Source organism: Rhopalosiphum maidis, chromosome 2, assembly GCF_003676215.2.
Source record: "Rhopalosiphum maidis isolate BTI-1 chromosome 2, ASM367621v3, whole genome shotgun sequence".
NCBI classification, from domain to species: Eukaryota; Metazoa; Arthropoda; class Insecta; order Hemiptera; family Aphididae; genus Rhopalosiphum; species Rhopalosiphum maidis.
The window spans coordinates 71,307,561-71,327,738 of record NC_040878.1 but is presented as its reverse complement, the minus strand read 5'-3'; the positions used below and the strand labels follow the sequence as shown (position 1 = coordinate 71,327,738).

Genomic DNA, 20,178 nt, shown 5'->3' with positions numbered 1-20,178 from the left:
ATCATTATTCAATATTATCGGCCACTCTTATTAAACATACGTTTATCGTGGTAAGTAATATTAGTATGTATAATACTTTATAAATTGTATTAACGATAAACGTATAGAACGTCAAATGTAATGCATTGGTAATACAATAGACTGATAAATATATAATAGAAATAAAATAAACATTATAAATTCTATTTCTGCGAACATACATAATATTATTAACCAATGTTGAAGTAGTAATGATTGTTAAAACTTGGTAGGAAGTATGGTGTGCGTTTTCATGCACATGACAATGCAATGACCAGGCGTAGAATACAGAAAGAATAATATTCTTCTGAATGGTTTTCGGCTTTTGTCATGCGATGACGCGAGTATAATATATATAATGTGATCGGTAGGTAGTAGGTACCTATTATAAAATATTATACAAGACCATCTGCCTTATATTTTCGCCAACGTTTGGGCTATATAGAGGAATTTGCTCTTCACAATAGAAATACCTTAGACATTTTTTTTATAATTTTGAATGCCCCCTCTTCTAATCAAAAACTATAGACTGCAAATTTCAAAAATAAAAATACTAAAATATTAAAGAAGATATTTAATTTTATTCAAAACTAAAAGTATGTATTTTTCTATGAATTTTTAACCTAATGGTCGTTTTGTATTTCATACACTGTAATATAGCTGCATACTCTGACGAATTTTTTATTATTTTCCGTAAATGCGTTTAAATACGTTAATTAAATTTTGAGAGGTCAAATTAGTAAATAATGTATACTAAGTAAAATTTTGGCATCAATATTATGACATACAAACCATTAACCAATGTAAGAATTAGCCCTAAATAATATATATATTATATTGATTTTCCACAAACCATAATTAATTAAATTGGTGTAATAGTATTATTACCTAAAAGGTTAAAAAATTTAATTTATGATTCAATCAAACAATTTAAAATAATTACATTAAATAGGCTTATTATATTATTATTTTTTAAAAGAACTTCCTTTTAAATACGTTTTTTTAAATATATAGTTTATCGTTGTTTAATTATATAATATATGTGTATATTTTCATTTTTAAAAATGTATTATTTAATTAATAATACGATTTAAAAAAAAAAAAAACAGTCATCAATTATTTTTAGTAGAATACCCATTTTTTGTTTGAACTAAGGGGCATATTTTATATTAAATTTTTTTTTTTTTTAATAATAATAACCCTATATTTATATTTTTAAATATTTTATTTAAGTATTGCTTAGTATTCCATGGTTAAAGGTTCTATAATAATTAACTATTTTATTATGAAATTTAAAAATAAGTTTTATTACAATATATAAATATATATTTAGAATATTTTACTATTTTTGATGTGTGTTGTTATTATAGTCTAATATCATCGCGCGTTATCGTTTTGTCTCGGAAACGTGTGTACAACTACGAATTTTATCCATCAATTTAAATATCAGAAATAAATCTAAGACCTTCCGTCAGATAAACCAAAATATGATGATTCTCCAGAGAAAAGGAAAGCATATCGCGTGATAAACAAGATGAGCTTGGAATTTTGTTGAAATAATTTCATTCCTCGTTATCTTAGTGAATAATTTAAAAAATACCAAAGTTGGACATTGTTTATATACAATCTGTGTTTCTACTTTCTTAATTAAAACCATCGTTCTGTGATAAGTTTAAAACTCGATTCAAGCTGTGACGGAAAACTGTCTTTAAGCTGTAGGTACTTGCATATATATGTATATTACATATTATATATTATGTCATTTAATATAATACGCAACATTATGATTTATTTATATTATTATTATCATTATATTCTACAAAATTTTAGGAATTATTAACTAAATATGTTATTAATTAGCCATATTAATTAAGAAGCTCATTTTTAGACATCCATTTATTATTAGCGCTTATATACATATGTATATATACACATATTAATTTCTTTAGTTGATCACATTTTCCTAAACAAATAGTATTTTGTTTATCTGTTAATCAATTAGTTGGAAATCCTTATTTGGATTACATTTACATACCAATATAAATTTAAATACTACAAAAACTTTTAATTTGATTTTTCTTATTTGTTATCTTCCTCGTGAAATTGTTGTTTATTGACATTTAATCCAAAACGCAAACAATAAACAGTTCATAAAAAACGTTATAAAATTATTAAAAAAGTATCAGAAGCAGCATGTGTTAGGTAAAAATATTAAAATGTGTTGCTTGCGTAAACATGTTTAAAAATCATATAAAAAATTATTTTGCAATCGTTTGACTAATAAGCATTATGTAATGACTTATATAATGTAGAATCATAAAAGTTCATTTGTTTGAATTTATACTTTAATCTGAAAACAATACTATAATATCTATATGCGTCTATTGATATATTTGTATAACAATGATATATGTATACTTTACTAATCATAGTATAACGAGGCGTATGTCGTCTCAGTAACGTTGTTTCGGATGAATATCCACTAAAATATACATTTTTATATTGCTGGTATAATGTATTCATTTTATATCATATTGGTTTAGGTATAAGATACGATGTTTACTCCTTTATCGTATCTCCTTGTTATTTTTCTATTACGTTGGAAGGAGAGCAGGATTTTTTCGACTTGTGTACACACAAACTAACGACTTTATAGTAGGTAAATATACAATAAGTTTATTCCGGATAACATGGTGTACGTACCATATTGTAACATGTGTCATGTGTGCGCATGATTCAATAATTTTAAACGATTTTAACATTATACAATGCGTATACTGTAATTTAAACATTCATAATATTATTTTGAGACACCAAAATGTTGCTAATATTAATAAGAAAAGCTACATAGGAATACTATACTTGTCGAGTATAAACCTAAAAATCCTAGCAGAGAGAAATAATGGAAATATATTATTATATTATTTGATAACAGTGTTACTACTTTGTTTAAGAACACCGCTAACTTATCAACTATGAATTCATTAGTCGATAAACTAGATTTTGTTTAAAGTCTTATAAAGTTATAAGGTATAACTTATAACCATTGCAATAGTTTTGAATTAAAATTTTCAGCGTAATATGTGTTTTATATGTTTATACACTTAATGTGTTGTACTCGTTGTCGCCGTGCTGATTAATTTGAATATTAATTATTGACCGATCTCGTGTTTGAGTTGACATTTTATTAATTGGTGTATTAATATATATTCTTGAACAACTTGTTTCCCGAACATATTCGTTTATAATAATATCCATATAATATTGTGTAAAATTGAATTATTTTTTACATATTTTATATTTAAAATCTAAATTATCTTTATTTTCTCATTAAGTTGTACATTTATATGTTACTTTTTTATGTATTTATAAATATTATTTTTTTTGTTATTTATTCATTATAAAATATCAATTAAATTGGCATGTGTGGTATCGTAAAATATTAAAACTACAAACACCGATTCTTTTCTATATTTGTGTAGAAGATTAGGATTTATAACTTAAATATTTTTTGCGTATGTTTATATTTATTAAAATTCAAATATACACACTACGTAAGCAATTAACTACACATTATTAAAACAAAATTATAATAAACAAATAAGCCGCCAATGTACAGAATCCGATAGATAATAATTAATTTGTCATTGTTTTAATAACTTAGACCGATGTTATATGTGAAATATGGAATAGGTAAAAATTACTTTTTGTGTAACTACGAGAAATGAAATATGGTAAGACTTATTGGCTTGTAGAAATTGCTTTGTATATAGTATGTATATCGTGTGTGTGTTATTTGTATAATATGTATTATGAAGTAGAAATCACAAGTAGGACAAACTTATATATTTTAAATTACCTCGATGAACGGCTGATTGGTACACTAAACAAACGCATGACAAATGTTAAAAGTTTGACTACAACGATTTTACATAAATACAAATAATAAATGTGTAGTAGATATATAGTGCAATTAACGGTTTTCTTATTTTCAATAATACGCACGTTTTATAGACACAACTGATGAATAATCTAAACAATTATTATAGTAGTTGTATATTGCGTACTATAATTTTAACAATTTGAACAGTTGTCAATCGCCATCAAAAAAATACTACCTATATGCATTATCCATTATATTTACTATCTAAACGTTTGTACATGTGTTGTTTATTTGGATAACAATACATATCAACGGCGTACAACGCGATATGTGTAATATGAATGGTCAGCGTCATTGCACTGGTGAACGCAGTCCTAAAACGAAAATAATTATCGAGAAATGTTAACGTTTACGGTTTATGCGGTAAGCTTACTAAATCAATTTTTAGTGATAAACTGATAAGTATTATAACTATATTATTATGTAGGTTATTACATTTACTATTTAAACAGATTTGAAAATAAAATGGATAAATTATTAACATTACGAATACATTGGATATTTTCGGAAAATAGTTTTTATTTTTGTACCTACGTTATCTAAAATATTAATCCTACAATAGAATTTTTTTTAAATACCACGTTTTTTTATTAAGCAATAAGTCATGATATCTCATAATATTTAATTTTTTAGACGAATTTAACTAAAATATATTTATTCATGAATTATTGGTGCATCAATAACATAAAGTCTTATCAGACTCATTAAATTTTAGAAATGTGTTAAATTACCTAATTACTGGATTAAAATATATTCGGTTTTGTTTGAATCGCATTTGCTGTCAGATTAATGTTTTTACTAGGCATATGTATTAGGCATCATATTAACTTTTCAATACATTAAAATCTGAAGTTTATAAATAGTTTTCTTAAGTAACTTAATTGAATCGGAATATTTTTATTTTATTTTTGTTTCTAGTTAAAGATTTCGAACTTATCTGCTTTTTCGAAAAAAAGTTTTACTAAAAAAACTCTAAATATTTTAGATAATTGACACACCATAACCCATTCTAATAAAATCTAATCCAATAATTTTTTATTCATGCTATGTTTTTAATTTATTGTTAATTGAATAATACGAATTGAATACAATTTTTCATGACCCGTAAAATTTTTAAATTATAATTTTCTTTTGGATAATATGTAGTTATGTATAACTAAGAGAGAGAGAGAGAGAGAGAGAGAAATACAGAGAGAGACAAACTATAAAGTGCTTATATGTATATTAACGAATTTGAAGGAAATTTAAAAATTATTTATATATTTTTTGTTATGTAAATATTAAATAGTAAGTACCTAACGAATAAATTATAACATGTATTTATAAAGCTCAAGAAAACGTTTAATAATATATTTAAAAAAATAAAATCAATATAGCCAAATTTTGCTGTCCTGAATCTATAATTTATTATACGCCTAAGGAGAGAAGTGAGCCATGTCCTTCAGGATTATCATTTTTATAATCCTACAGTAACTTCTTTGTAAACATTTCATAAAATATCAATATTGATGATAATCAAATGTATTATGTTACGCATTCATTAATATTCTCATCATTACGAATAATTCTTTGTCTTTTTTTTGTTTTTCTAATAAAAGTTTTCATTGCTTCATTTTATTACAGCATTATGTTTTGTTGTTGAATAAATCAACTTAAAATGTTTTATTTTATTTTTTGTCTTTGATTTTTGGAATATATTATGTATCACACTGTATGTAATTTTCCGCCTTTCTTTTTTATGGCCCTTTTATAGTCGTATAATAAACTTTTTGAGACTTAAATTGCACGACTCTCTTACCACATGAATTATTTTTACAAGTTTATAATTACATATAAATATGTAATATTATTGTTTGCAATTAATGCAAACAATGATATAGTATGTACCTAGTACTTATAAGTATATTTGTATGGATATTATTATTCAACAGATTAGCTTTTATAGAATTTTTTTCACAATTTTCCACGACAATAATAATACATACTATACTAATATTATTTTTATTTAATACTTTTATTTGTAGTGGTGTAAGTAGAAAAGATAAAATTCTTCCAATTATTATTTTTATTATATTTTTTTTCTACGCGAAAAAAATATTATTAAATTAATTATAGCAATCAAAGAAATTTCTCTGGGTATACACTTATGTGAATTATCGGGCTATCGTCGTATTGGACATATAATATAAAGTCGTTAAAAAGAGTTCTTATACACTGTATCAGCTGCATCGTTAATTAATTAAAATACCGTTTGTTCGTCATCTCCGTATATTATGATAAGTTTGGATAGACCTATCGACGTGAGTTTTAAGACAATAATAAAAAAATTTCCCTTTCTTCGTTGGTTCGATCGTCGTTCTTGTAGGTGGTGATAGCTGTGACTGTGACGGTGACGGCGATCGAGCAACCGGATGAGGTCGGTCCTGCGGGAATGTTCGAGAAATCCGTTTCAGAAATGATGGCTCGCAACCAGAATATAACGAGGGATGTTGCGGAGATGTTAGTGGCAGCCGAGTCAATGGGTAATGCAAAAGCGGCGGAAAATGTGGATTCTGACACTGTGGCGGCGATGACTGAGAAACTTAACCGAGCACTGACAGCCATGGACGAAGTTCAAAAAACCGCGGCTGACGTTTACGACCGGAGTTACGATGACTTCCTGGACCTGTATCCGGCGTGGCGTATGTACCTGCTTTGCGACGACCCTAAGCACAAGAAAGCTCTGTTGCGAAGCTACAAATCGTTATTGGCCCGGTACAATACGGGCCGGAAAGCGCTCATCCAGGATCTAGGTGTGCTCGTGGCACTCGAGAAGGCACTGCTACCGTCTAACGCATACGTCGACCCCGACAATCGAATCTCGCCATCAGACGACATAGCAGCGGTGCTTGAAAATTTTTGATCGAGTTTTCAGTTTCCGGTTTTGTTTTTTTATGCTTTTTATTTTATGTATACGATTATTTTATAAACACCATAATCGATGTACGACGTATGTACGCCAATTTACGTGACGTTGTTATGATATTATACGCATTTTGAACGTCGTGAGTAAGCTGATATTGTAACATTATATTATTAAATATATATTTATAAATATTGTGCGTAATATAATACGCGTTGACGGTACTTACCTATTAATATATTATATTTATATATATTTTGTGGTACCTATATATGTATATATTATATCATTATACACACAGGTGTATCTGAAATATTGTCTTTATCATTTGTCCAATTCACCTATTGTTATTTCCATCACATTCCCTTCTTCTTCCCGCAGTATCGACAGACCCTAGTACGACAATACTTAAGTAATTTTTTCTTTCTCATTTTTTTGTCATTTTGCCGAACTCGTTGCATTTTTTATCAGACTTTCAGCGAAATACCGATAATTATTATATACTACCTTTAGCATATATACCAAGTAGGTACTATATTTTTTTCTTTTTTTAATGACTTTAAACTTTTATAAACTTTTCTTTTGGAGCGCGGCGTGGCAGCAGAAAGAAAATGGTATAAGCGATTCAATTCACCGGGCGGAGACGTTGAGAAGATTTACGACAAATGCCGTAGCTGCGAGTACAAATAGAAAAAAATAAATAAAAAAATACGGCAATATTTCGTTATCATTGGTTACAAAATATTGTATACGCATAGGTACCCTCTGTAAGTTACGGTATAATACGATATGTAAGTCTCCGACGACGTACACATATTAAATATTAAGCCCGTCGATGTATGATGTTTTATAGATTCCTTTAGCTAGGATTGCAGTGTATTGATTTTACTATATGACGGTTTTTTTTTTTTTTATCCGAACACTTTTTTTCTGATGGAAGAATTACCGTACAGAGAAGTTTCACTCCGCGCATTTAACCATCGGAAATCGTGTTTGGGTGGTACTTTGAAGAGGTAATTTTTCAATTTTCCCAAGCACAATGAAGACATTTCGATGACCCATTGTAATCGATTTTCGATTGCCATGAGCTTTTTCAGAATTAAATATTACACTACACCCAGTATATAGGAGACGAAATATATTATACGAAATATCTGATTTTGCGTACTCTGTATCTTGCTCTGTTTTTTTCTTTTCGCACTTTCGTGAACTTAAATGTACCTTGCTTGATATGAAAAAAATTATATATATATTAACGTTTAATCCGATTCCGAGTACAATGCACAGGGAAGTATGCTAGTCGTTCGCATATAATACATACAGAAATCTTTATAACAACGTGACGTGCCCGAGCGTTTTTCCGCCAATTTACCTAATTATTACGCACATTAAACAAACGTGCACCCGTCCTGGATTTGCCGTACCGTAAATAATATAGGACACGTAATAATACGCGACCCGTGTGAATGTCATAGGAACGTCTGTGACGAGAATCCTCGAGTAACCATGTACCTGACTACTACGGTTTACAGGTCGATCCGGTTAACGCCCCGCGTTTTGATTTTGTTGTTTTTTTTCTTTTTTTTTTACACTGCTTGCACGAGTGCAGCCATTACTTGAACCCGGGCCCTAATATTTACATAACATTATATATATATATATTTATGTGTACGCGTAATATATTATTAAAAATGGTGTCTAATAAATGTCTAACCCGACCTCCTACTAGTTTATGAAATCGTTAACGTTTTGGTGAATATTTCTCGTAATTTGACGCGTGATGTGCACCCATCAAGATATTGAAATCGAGAATTGATAATCGATTGACGGCAAGTTTTCTAATCGAGATTCGACGCCAATAGTTTCTAAATTACTGATTTTTGTACTAAGGATATCATAGAGCTTTAATAATAAAGAGATTTTAATGATTTGAAAATTATTTATATGAATAGTTACTAAATATTCATACAATTTGGATAATTGATAAAAAAAAGTAGTATTTTTCATGAGTACGTGACTGAATATTGTATTTTTTTATATTTTATGTAAAATCATTAAGAATTGTTATCCTAAAAAGGTTATGCTATAATTTATAATTTATTACTTAACTTCTACTCATTTGAATTTTTATTTAAATGCGTCAACATTTTCAAAAAAGTCTTCTGATTTAAAATGAATATTAAAAATAGTGATTTTATTTTCTAAAAATGTTTTTATAAACCTAACCTTATAGAACACTCCTTATGTGGTTCATCAATTTAAGTATTTAAAAAAATGATCTTTTGTTATATTAAAAATTAAAAAAAATTAAATGTTGAATAAATTTTTTATAAAATAAAAAAAAAATAGAGGCAATCTTTTAAAATGCTCGATGAATCACTCTGTATATACGCTTACATCTGATAACTCGTTTGTTTGGTTGTCCGTGATATACGATACATCAGTAAAACAGATAATGGTACGCACACTATCTATACACGACATCGTTGATGTATTTACATTTCTGAATGTAATATGAACAGAAAATGACTGCTTTTTTTTTTAAATATAATTACAATCACTGTTATAACAAGGTGTTTCTTCTATACTCTGTAATCATGACGGATTTTTTTTTTTTTTTTGCTTTAGATTTTTTGTTTGTCTAACAGTTGTATTGTGGTTTTGTTATCTGCCTGTTGTGTATTCTATATTATAAAGGCAAAAAAAAAAAATACTAGCTTGTGTGCGCAAATATTTTATTGAAATAATAATAATAATAATAATAATAATACAATGACATGGTTCGCATGCCTATGTATTCTATTTTTCGTTTACGTTCAAATCGTTTGTCAAACTTTTAAACACTACTTGTAAATATTGGTATTTCAGTATTCTCTCAGTCGTACCGTCAATATAACACCTTTTGTATTTTTCTTTGGATGTATTAATAACTTTAATACTGTGTGTGTGCGTGTACACAGATGTTTTATAGTTGTGTGGGTGTAGTGGCTTTTAACGGATAGAATTCCGTCAAAATTACTGAAAGTAATTGCATCGATATTTAAGTATAATATTAAATGGATATAAAATATAATTTGTTTTCGTGTGCCTTTCGACTCTCGAATTTAAAGTAGACTAATATTGTGCTACCCACTTTAAAAATTCAATCTTGTCATAATTTAATATCATTGGATGATATTTAATAAACTATACCGTTGTCAATGGTCTAGGTTTGTGGTACTAACACTTAAAAATCGATAAACGTGTACATAAAATAATAATATACTACGCCATGTGATAGTAGATCGGAGGAAGGTGATTTTCGGCTTTATACGTTTCGCAGTTGGCGTATATCAGACCACTTGATTCACACACTTCCAACTACTATATATAACTAGGTCTTACAAGAAGAGTTTTGCGGTGAAACTGGTGGAGTCGGAATGAGCAGTTTCGATGATTTAAATATAATATATACCTATACTATATACGTACACATTTTCCACGCCGATAATCTGAGGGAAATGCCAGTTTTCCGCCAAAGTCCATCATACGCTCTTGTAATCGTTATTATACGTTGTCATACAGAATAATATTATAATACATAATATACCGCCTTGACAATTATTATGATTCTGCATCGGACACGGACGGAATATCAATAAGTGAGATATGCATTATTTTGCAGTGAATTTTATCTCTATACCTATATTATAGTATATAATATATAATATTAATACCTGTACACGCCTATGCATTTTAGACGGTCGTGATTAGCGATCACACCTTAATAGATGACACGAATAAAATGTAGTAGTTGTAATATTATGCATATTGTATAGTATATTAAACGCACCATATTACGACGAAAGTATTTCATCATCTCACGCATTTTTTATGAATATTACATAATATTATTATATTATATCATTTTATGTATTATACATGTTTAATACTCGTAGTGGTATCTAAATACTGATTTAGCTACATGCCTATGAACCATGCATTCCACATTGAAAATGGCAATTCGATGATTGTAATTTGATGGCGGTGCGCAGGTAAATTAAATTACATTTTAAATAAAAATAAAAAACCGTCTCATTTCTGTGTCGACTGCTAAACTATTTTCATTCTTGATAACCAAGTTAAGATGTAAATTATACAAAAATAATTTGTCCGTTTGTCGGAATAGTACACCGACATATACCAATTTAAAATATTGCACATAAAAATACTCGGTAGAATGTGATAATGATAATTGAAAATTGACAAAATCGATGTACCAATTTCCTTTTTCTCTCACTTTGTCTATAGTAGTACCTATATATAATATTTCTTTTAATAATAATATTATATTATATAGTATTATATTTAGTGTAGATGAAAATCAAAAACTGTTCTTACTGAATATATATACTTAAGGACGTGCGTCAGTTATACCATTGAACGTACGTAAATAATTTACGAAATACAAATCTCAGTTGACGTGATTTTTAACAAAACTATTTTTTTTTTTTTTTTTTTGTAAATATAAGAATGCTCGACATTTGAAAGCGCAGCGAGTTAATGATTTTAATGAAACGTTCCCGTCACTTTAACCTTCAGGAGGAGACGTGAGATGTCTCATTTCTAGTTGTCTATCGTCCCTGTTCCATAGTACATAAGTTTAATTTTATTTGTGAATTCGTGATTATATTATATAGGTATGTATGTATAATATTATAGAACGCATTTGCACTTAGTTTTTATAATTCTTCAGGCACCTACAATTGTACAGCTATCATTTATAAACTTATAACTAATATTATATAGGCGATGGATAAATAAAATTACATAGAACTTTACCCGCATTTAATATATCATATAGTATTTGTACATTTATAGTATACGATAAATTTACATGCGTTTAATATGCATAACAAAAAAAAAATATTACGGAATATGAAAGATTCGATTACTACACCTACCTCACCCGCGTTGGTGCTCGGAATACGCTGTAATAGTTTAACCATTTGGCCCAAAACAAAAAGCAATTATTATTAGCGGTGGACTTACCGTCATCTCCCACCCCCTCCCACATGCTTCACCACGATATTACACACCCCCTCGAGAACAGTCGGTCGGTAACTGTACTGCAATATAATATAATGCTTTAGGCGAAAAAGCACAGTAAAGTTATGTACACGTTATTATTATGGTACCGTACGGTGTGCGTCGTGTATAACTAATAAAATAATAATAAATTTGACAACGATTAGTTATTATATCGTAGAAAGTGTAGTATACGTATATAGTTACAGAACGAAATATTTTGTTGACAACTCGTGCTTGCTTTGCGAAATGTGATGTCCGAAGGCCGAGGGGTATTTTTTTAATTATTTTGTTTTTGACCCACCTTTACGATGCCAGTAAGTAGTGTTCATAGTGTAATAATTAATAACACAGGCAGTGTAATAATGTCTAACCACCTGTAAAAATATTTTTCCTCGCTTATTGTTTTTTAAATCCGATTTTTTGGGAAAATATTTTTACTCTTCCATGGATGATTGAGCGAATAGAAATTCACATTTATTATTTCGAAAAATGGAAAATAGGAAAAAGTTATCGACTATGATAAACGTTGTGAGATACTCACCTATGTATATATAAGTATGCTGTCTTCACGAATTTAAATAATATATTTTTATTGTATTGTGCTTTATATAATATAGCGTATTTATAGTATCACGACGAGAATTGAAAAACGGACCTGTATGTAATACTGGATTTGACAATTTCATTTAGGTTAAAGCAGTAAGAAGCCCTTTATGTATTATATTTTGTTCAAAGTAATTTCGACTCTACTGTTTTGTTTGATTACAAAGAGCTATAAACTGAAAAAGACTAGTATAAGCGTCTTAACGATTTTATAAAATGGTTAAACATAGATAATGTAACATTATAATGACCACTGTTTAGAATTTAATTAATTTTATTTAATGTCTGGTTTTCAATATCAAAACAAGTATAGTATACTACTGTGAGAAAAAACGTAATGATTACACAAATCAGGTGTAAGAACGATACTAACACGTATACTTGTCACTGCATAGCTTATAATTTTTGTATTAAATTATTCTGCACGTATATCAGGAATTAGTGACGAAAAATATAATATAAGTAAGTGTGGAACATTGCATGTATGCGTCCACAAGGACATTACAGATGATAAGAATGATTATATTAATAATAATTATTGTTAATTGCACGCATACTTATATTTTGTACATTGATGACTATATTATCGTTTGGATTATTGAAAATATCATTTTGATATATCTAGTTATTATAACTATGTAAATGTAACATTGGACTACTAATTATTATGTTGCGGCGGCGAGTATACGCCCAATTTCCGACTTTAATGTTAGCGCTCAAAACCGCTGTGCCGAAATCGAATTTAGCTACACATAAAAATTTGGTTTCGGCAACAACGATATTCGGCCTCTGCCAGCAAGGGAGAATCGTTCGTGTTTTTGTATGTCTCTTTATAAGGGCATTACATTTATTTTCCGTTATCCTTTACGGAGTGACGTTTACTATAAATGGACACATGTGTTGATCGTCCTGTAAAAAGAGAACATTGTACCCGCATGTGTTGTCTTCGCCTTACTACGGCATAGTTGACACTATAGACCACTAGAGTATTAGATGCAGTATTTAAAGTAGGGATACTACTACCTACCTACTAACATTTATTTCAGAATAATCCATTTTACAATTGAAAATATTATAATACCCATAATTTCATAATTTAAATATATATATAAAAAAAAGCTTTTACGGGAAGACAATATTATTACGTTTCGGTTATATTATAATAGGTTAATAATCCACTCAATCTAACTATTAAAAAAAAAAACAGTGAGGAATGGATTATTCCACTTAAAAATCAAGTATGGTGTTATGCATTAGTAAGACGAAAATATTATCATTTATCACATACAGACATCCTGTCCTTTTAAATTGTTTAGGTAACAGGTACATTATAATTATATATTGCGGTGCCATTATTATCGCTCCTCGCATCAGATGTTTATACTATTTACCTTGTCGTTGGGGGTTGAGGGATGTGTAGGTTTTTACTACTTAGGTGGATATGAAACCTCTTGGTGAATATCAAATTGTAAGATTAAAAATAACCAAATAAAATTATTCATAATATAATATAATATATATAACAACAGTTATATAATATTATCCAGTAAAGCTGGTACTACATACACATTCTGTATTTCTGTTGTAGGCCATCAGCGAGTGTTCAAATTTATGTATGTAAGCGTTGTAAGCAATGGTGACGGGACGTGGACGATTGCACGTTCCTGACCGTTTTCTGCCGCCCGTATAATTTCGTTTAATTCGATGTATTATAATATTGTAAGCCTACATCAAACCGCCGTGGTGGAGGCCTCGCCGTATTTAATATTCGGAAAAGGGACACACGACCCCAACGTTATTTATACATATATAGCATGCTTTATTTATAATATCTAACTGTAATATTGTATACATAGAGCCTATAACGGTAATACAACAATTTAGTGGCAAAAACATACTTTTTGCGCTGACGATTATTAATCATCTATACGCCTATGTACAGCGTGTCCGTGTGTTATAATAGATAGTATATCCGTAATATAATATCACGATAATTATCGATTATACATAGCAATTAAATCGGTAAAAATGTATTTTATAAGCGTGTAGACACTTTGTCTACGTAGGTGAGGTCAGATTGTTCAAGTTTTTTTTTTTTTTATATATATATATATTCCCTTTAAAATTCCCTTGTGTTGTTACTATAATATATTATTTTATAATACCACCATCGGTTTATAAGTGTGTTGCACTGCCGTATGATATATTACAGCCAATATGTCTCGCTGCGTTTCACCTACGTCGGTTGAACATATTATATCGTTACTCGTACCTACTTACGTATTATATTATACTCATGTGTGTTTCGATTTTGTGTTTGCCTATAGGTATAGTTCCGGCCAATAACCTGTGGAGCGCAAGACTAAGACACCAAAGACATCTGTTGGACAAGACACCACTCGCAGAACCATACATATCCAATGAATATAGCACGAATCCGGTAAGTGTGCGAATCTGTTGCTTTGCTTTTAACTTCAACATCAAATAAATATATATAGAATATGTTAGAAGCAAGCCGCGAGAATAAGTTTTGGGAAAAGTTAAATTATAATATAACCCGTGACACTCAGAACCGCGCAATTTCTTGCTATGGCAGGTGTATATGTGGATAGAATTAATAAATTATTGTACAATTTCGCACATCGACTCGTAGGTATATGGCATTTTAATCATAAATTTACTTTTCAATTCGTTCGCCGAACGTGCATTTAAATGTATTATACATCGCGTTATTCGTTTATTGCGCCGATTGTTGATTAATTTTGGGCACTTGATATAATTCTCAATGGATTGGTTTGGTATATGTTACTATCATTACATCTTCGCATTTGTTTTGTGCTCGTTCCAAAAATTTAAACGTTATCATTTACAACTTTAAAAAAGAGATGAAAAATGATATTTTGATTTGTATTCGATGCTAACAACAATAGAGACTTATCTTAATTTATGTAGTAAATGTGCTCATCGCTTATGCTAAATTGAAATTAAACTTGTTTAAAATTTGGCAACATATGAACTTAAATAAAACAGTATCGACTGTTTGTTTACTTCTTCCAAAACCACAACTATATCTCTTGCCTACAAAATTAACAAAGCATAATAATATTTTTGTTTATCGCGTGTTTGGATTATTGCCAAACCGCGACCGTATTGTAGATGGGAAAAATTAACATTTCTATACGACAATTTCGAACTTGATGCACAATGTAAATTATTCAAATTTGAAAGTGGTTATTTTTCATTACCACAATGTTATTATTTTTCGTTCAAATAAATTTATATATTGTTCGGAAAATCGGTTAGTTAAAATTTCAGAATTACGTATCTTTACAAATTAGTAATATTCAAATGATGCATTAACACAAATTATCGAACTAAACATTTTATTCACGTACCGTTAAAATAATTCTACCACACTCCATTCTATATTAAATTATTATTATTATTATTATTTCCATGCAAAATACTACGTATCAATTAATTTTACGTTATGACTTGTCGTGCAATGATGTATATTTTGTCTTTAATAGTATTTAATTTCGTTCAAAAACAAAAAACCAATCTTGATTTCATTCCGGAACAAAGGACCTTGTTGAATTTTATTTTTATCAAAAATGTTATGTAAACATATTTTTATTGTAATCCAATAATGTATATACTATACCCTAAGTCTCAAAGAACGATAATACTAATGATACTTAAAAACAATTTAGTATACTAGGAAGTATTAAAATTCACTTATAAAAATCGTTACAAATACTCAACTACACATTATTGTTGCCGTGTATATGCTGCAGTTATGAGTATAGGCTGCTGTTGTATTAAATTATGATTTGAAAATTATCGTTTTGCAAATTCACAGCCGATTTTATATACGCTGGTCACCGATGAAAAAAATATTATTAGAAGTTTGAAAGTAGGCGTTATAACAAAATATAATAACAATGAGAGTGGTGGGACTGTATCAGATATTTGGTTTACGTTCGAAAAAATCGTACTATTTCGTATAAATTTGTTTCGATTTTGCGATATTATCTCTGTGTATAACGATCTGATGCAGTATATTATGTGTATTATTATAGCTTCAGCGTACGATAATAAAACTATGTGTACCGTGGCTTTTTTAAATTGAAAAACATTGCCAAGGCGCAGCCTACTCGTCTGCCATCGATTCAACACATTTCCATTGGTAAAAATATATATTTTTATTATTATTATTATTATGTGAAAATGCATTTCGAGTAGTGTAATACAGTATCGCATATATATATATATAGGACGCAAGTATCCGCTGTGCGCGTATATCATTTTTTTTTTTTACTCGACAGGCGTGTATATATTATATATATTTATTATACGAACGTGCGTGTGTATTTTCTGTTTGGGTTTGTTTTGTATATAATATGATACAACGACGGAGATAGTATACTTATGTATAATACTGTATATACGGAAGGCAGTAGCGTGCCGTACCTATGAGTTGAACAGAAGTTTTTTCTCTCATTCGATTTACTGGAAAGCGCGTATTGTTGCACACCAGTAGTGTCGCGGTACGGATATCGTTTTACGTTCATAATAGCATTTACGGTGGACACATAGATGGATATGGAGATGGCGATGATAATAGATAGTGATAGGGAGAGGGAGATAGATAGAGTGAAAGGCGAAACTTTTCACGCGTATACTGTCTGATGTATAGTGACGCGTTCGTGGAATTAAAATTAAAAAAGTGTATTTATATATAAATAAATAGAAGTTGATAATCCATGTTCTGCAAATTATGGCAGAAGTACCCATCTTGCATACATAGCACGCATACACTATACACTCATATAGGAGGTATATACGTATTTTCTTTTTTCGCGTGACTGACTAAACCGTTTTCTATATATATATATAAATACACGCATAGTTTTCCCCAGTATAGTATAATAATACGTAGGTATGTATTTAATATATATAATAATACATAATATTATTATGTGGTGTGTTCATTTTATAACTTTTTTTTACTCCAAGTGCATTCGGTTAGCCCAAAATGACCGTATCAATTACACGAAAATTACCCAGAGGATTGCGTGTCACTTTTGATGTTATATATATGCTCGTCGTGGTTGTACGTTGTATACACCATTTATGTATGTACTTACCAAATCAAAATAATAACACGTAACAATCGTATTGCCACCATACATATAATGCATACCTTCGTATATCTGTTTGGTAACGGATTTAATTAAAACAATAATAAATGGCAACATGAGTGTAATATTGTTCGCGTGTGCTCGTGAGAGTGATGGAAAATAATAAAACATAATAAGTGATAGGTAATAATAAAACAATTTTAATGGTCCTATATTATAGATTTAACAATATTTTTGTACGCGTATTTTCTTGCCAATTGTTGTTTTAATATATTTTATTGTTTTTGTGTCGTCTGGCGCCCGATCAAATTAAGCACAACGGTTATCGTCTATATCATTACGACGACTGTTGGCGTAGAAAGAATCTAAATGGAGTATCATTAATGCTCGTGTTGTTCATTTCACTCGTTTCATCGACATACCTAGTAGTTTACATACCTTTCATGAATCACAATTTTCGGAAAACGTCTGAACTGCTGTGTCGTACCTATGTATAACACGCTTGGTGTTATAAAATTTAGTTTGATGCAGACGTTTATAACGTTTTAAGTGGCTAAATAATATTATATATTTTGAATAACGATTTTACGATTTATTTTTATTTTGAATCACAAAATGATCAAATCAATTTGTAGTAAATGTATAGTAAAAAGGTCGTTTAGCACGTTATAATCTGAGGTTATACAATTTTTCGTGACGTTATCATTAAGGTAGTGATTTCCGAAAGCTTTTATCAATCTTTCGAAAAATGCTACATCCCTGCAACCCAACGCCACTTCACTTGAAGTATATATAATCTTGTTGTATATAATGTCTTGTATTGGTGTTAAATTTCTATTATTACTATATTATTATTATTATTATTACTATTATTATCATTCTACCCGAATATGTGATTATAGCGTTTATGATCGTACGTAAGTCCAAAAGATAGCAGTACCATAAAATTATTCATTTTATGACGTCTAAATACCTTATGAAAGGTACAATCGTTTTCGTGACGTCTTTTCTTGCAAATAACAGCGTGGCATTTCTTAAGAATAGTTTAGTCAAAAATTATAACATTTAAATAGATTTAATGGATGAACGGAATATAAAAATTGAATAGGACGAGCTGTAGGTAGAATTGCTTTTGGCATAGAAAGTCTCCGAATAATATTTAATTTATCCTCGGCACTTATATATAGTGTTTATGATGATATGTGTGGTGTCATCGAAGGGCGTTCGTCTCTTCGACTTTAAAGATTTTGTATTTTACTGTCCGCGTTGAAGACATTGTCGGTACAATAATATAATATATTAATAAAGACACGTTTTCTTATAATAAGTCTACTTGTTATTTCATGTGTTATTGTTTATGATGTTTTGTCTATACAAAATTCACTAAGAAAGATTTGAAATCGATCGGATGCTGAACAGTTCACCCACCGTTTCGATGTGTGTATGTGTGTGTGTGTATATATATATATATATATATAAAAATATATTTACGAGCGGGCAGAGGTTCGTTCCAGTTCGTTACGTTCTTTTCCGGCGCGCACGTTCGACTCGAGGGTTCAAGGATTACTCGTTTAATCAGCTGCTTTATAGACTGTCAAAATGTCTATCTCCGCTGGAGTTTTGTTGTTGTATACTATATACACAAAACGTCGAAGTATATCCGTCGCGTAAATATTGTTGATGGAATTTTTTATCATTATTTATTGTGCAACGTATGTGGGTGGGGGTATACGATTTTTGTCGTTCACAATCGATATATAGAGAAAATAAAAATACGAGTATATAACATTGTATTTTATACATCTGATGTTAGTCGTGAAATAAAAATTCCCACTAATAACATATTATGCTGTCCGATTTCCTAGATACAATCTAACAAAACCAAACCAGGTTAGGCTATGACATTTGATCGTGAACTCAGACGCAGTAATTATTGATTATTTTTTTTTTTTTTTTGTCTATCTACTGGATAAAGCTTGCTAACTTAATAGTCTTATTATAAAATATAACACGTAAATGCCGTAATATTAATAGCTATTAAACCACGTAAATATATATTTTTTTTTAAATATAGGTAAATAAAACAAATCTGGAGTCACAAAAAAGGTTAAATTGAATAAGAATACAATTTTTTTTTTATAATATAAAATACTTAGAGAATATATTATACAATAATAATTTACCTTTGGGTGTAATTAAATACACGGAGTTATACATCATAATAGTGGTTTAAAACATTAATTGAAAGCGGTTATTGTGTGTATAATTTTTCGTCTATTGTATTAATTCTTAAAGACCGGTCAACCATTAAAATTCCATTTAGGTCTTAAAATCCCTTTTAAGCCCAAGTCGTACATTTAAAATGCACTTGGTATATATTATAATAGTGTATTAAAAAAAAAAAAAAAAAAAAAAACACTCATTAAAAATCGTTTAAAATCAGTAGACAGTCGGTCGCTTTAATATTCTTTCCGCCGACTTTCCCGACAGATGACTAA

General features: G+C 29.3%; 2 protein-coding genes across 3 annotated transcripts in view; both read left to right on the top strand.

Annotated features, from left to right (window-relative positions):
• Positions 1–20,178, top strand: part of LOC113551215 (DE-cadherin) — an 88,627-nt gene that overhangs the window by 53,151 nt on the left and 15,298 nt on the right. For both annotated transcript variants that reach the window (XM_026953322.1, XM_026953323.1), the window contains exon 2: positions 14,864–14,976. In XM_026953322.1, coding sequence (XP_026809123.1) covers positions 14,864–14,976 — 113 coding nt within the window. The remainder of the gene's footprint in view (positions 1–14,863; positions 14,977–20,178) is intronic.
• On the top strand, positions 4,216–7,176 carry LOC113551216. Its single transcript, XM_026953324.1, has 2 exons — positions 4,216–4,324; positions 6,327–7,176. The coding sequence occupies exons 1-2, from the start codon at positions 4,301–4,303 to the stop codon at positions 6,861–6,863; spliced, it is 561 nt and encodes a 186-aa protein (XP_026809125.1). The 5' UTR covers positions 4,216–4,300; the 3' UTR covers positions 6,864–7,176.

Bases quoted from the DNA above. Each gene is read 5' to 3' on its own strand.
- LOC113551216 (XM_026953324.1), top strand. From the start codon at position 4,301: ATGTTAACGTTTACGGTTTATGCG. The intron at 4,325-6,326 runs GTAAGCTTACTA...TCGTTCTTGTAG, and splicing joins TAACGTTTACGGTTTATGCG to GTGGTGATAGCTGTGACTGT.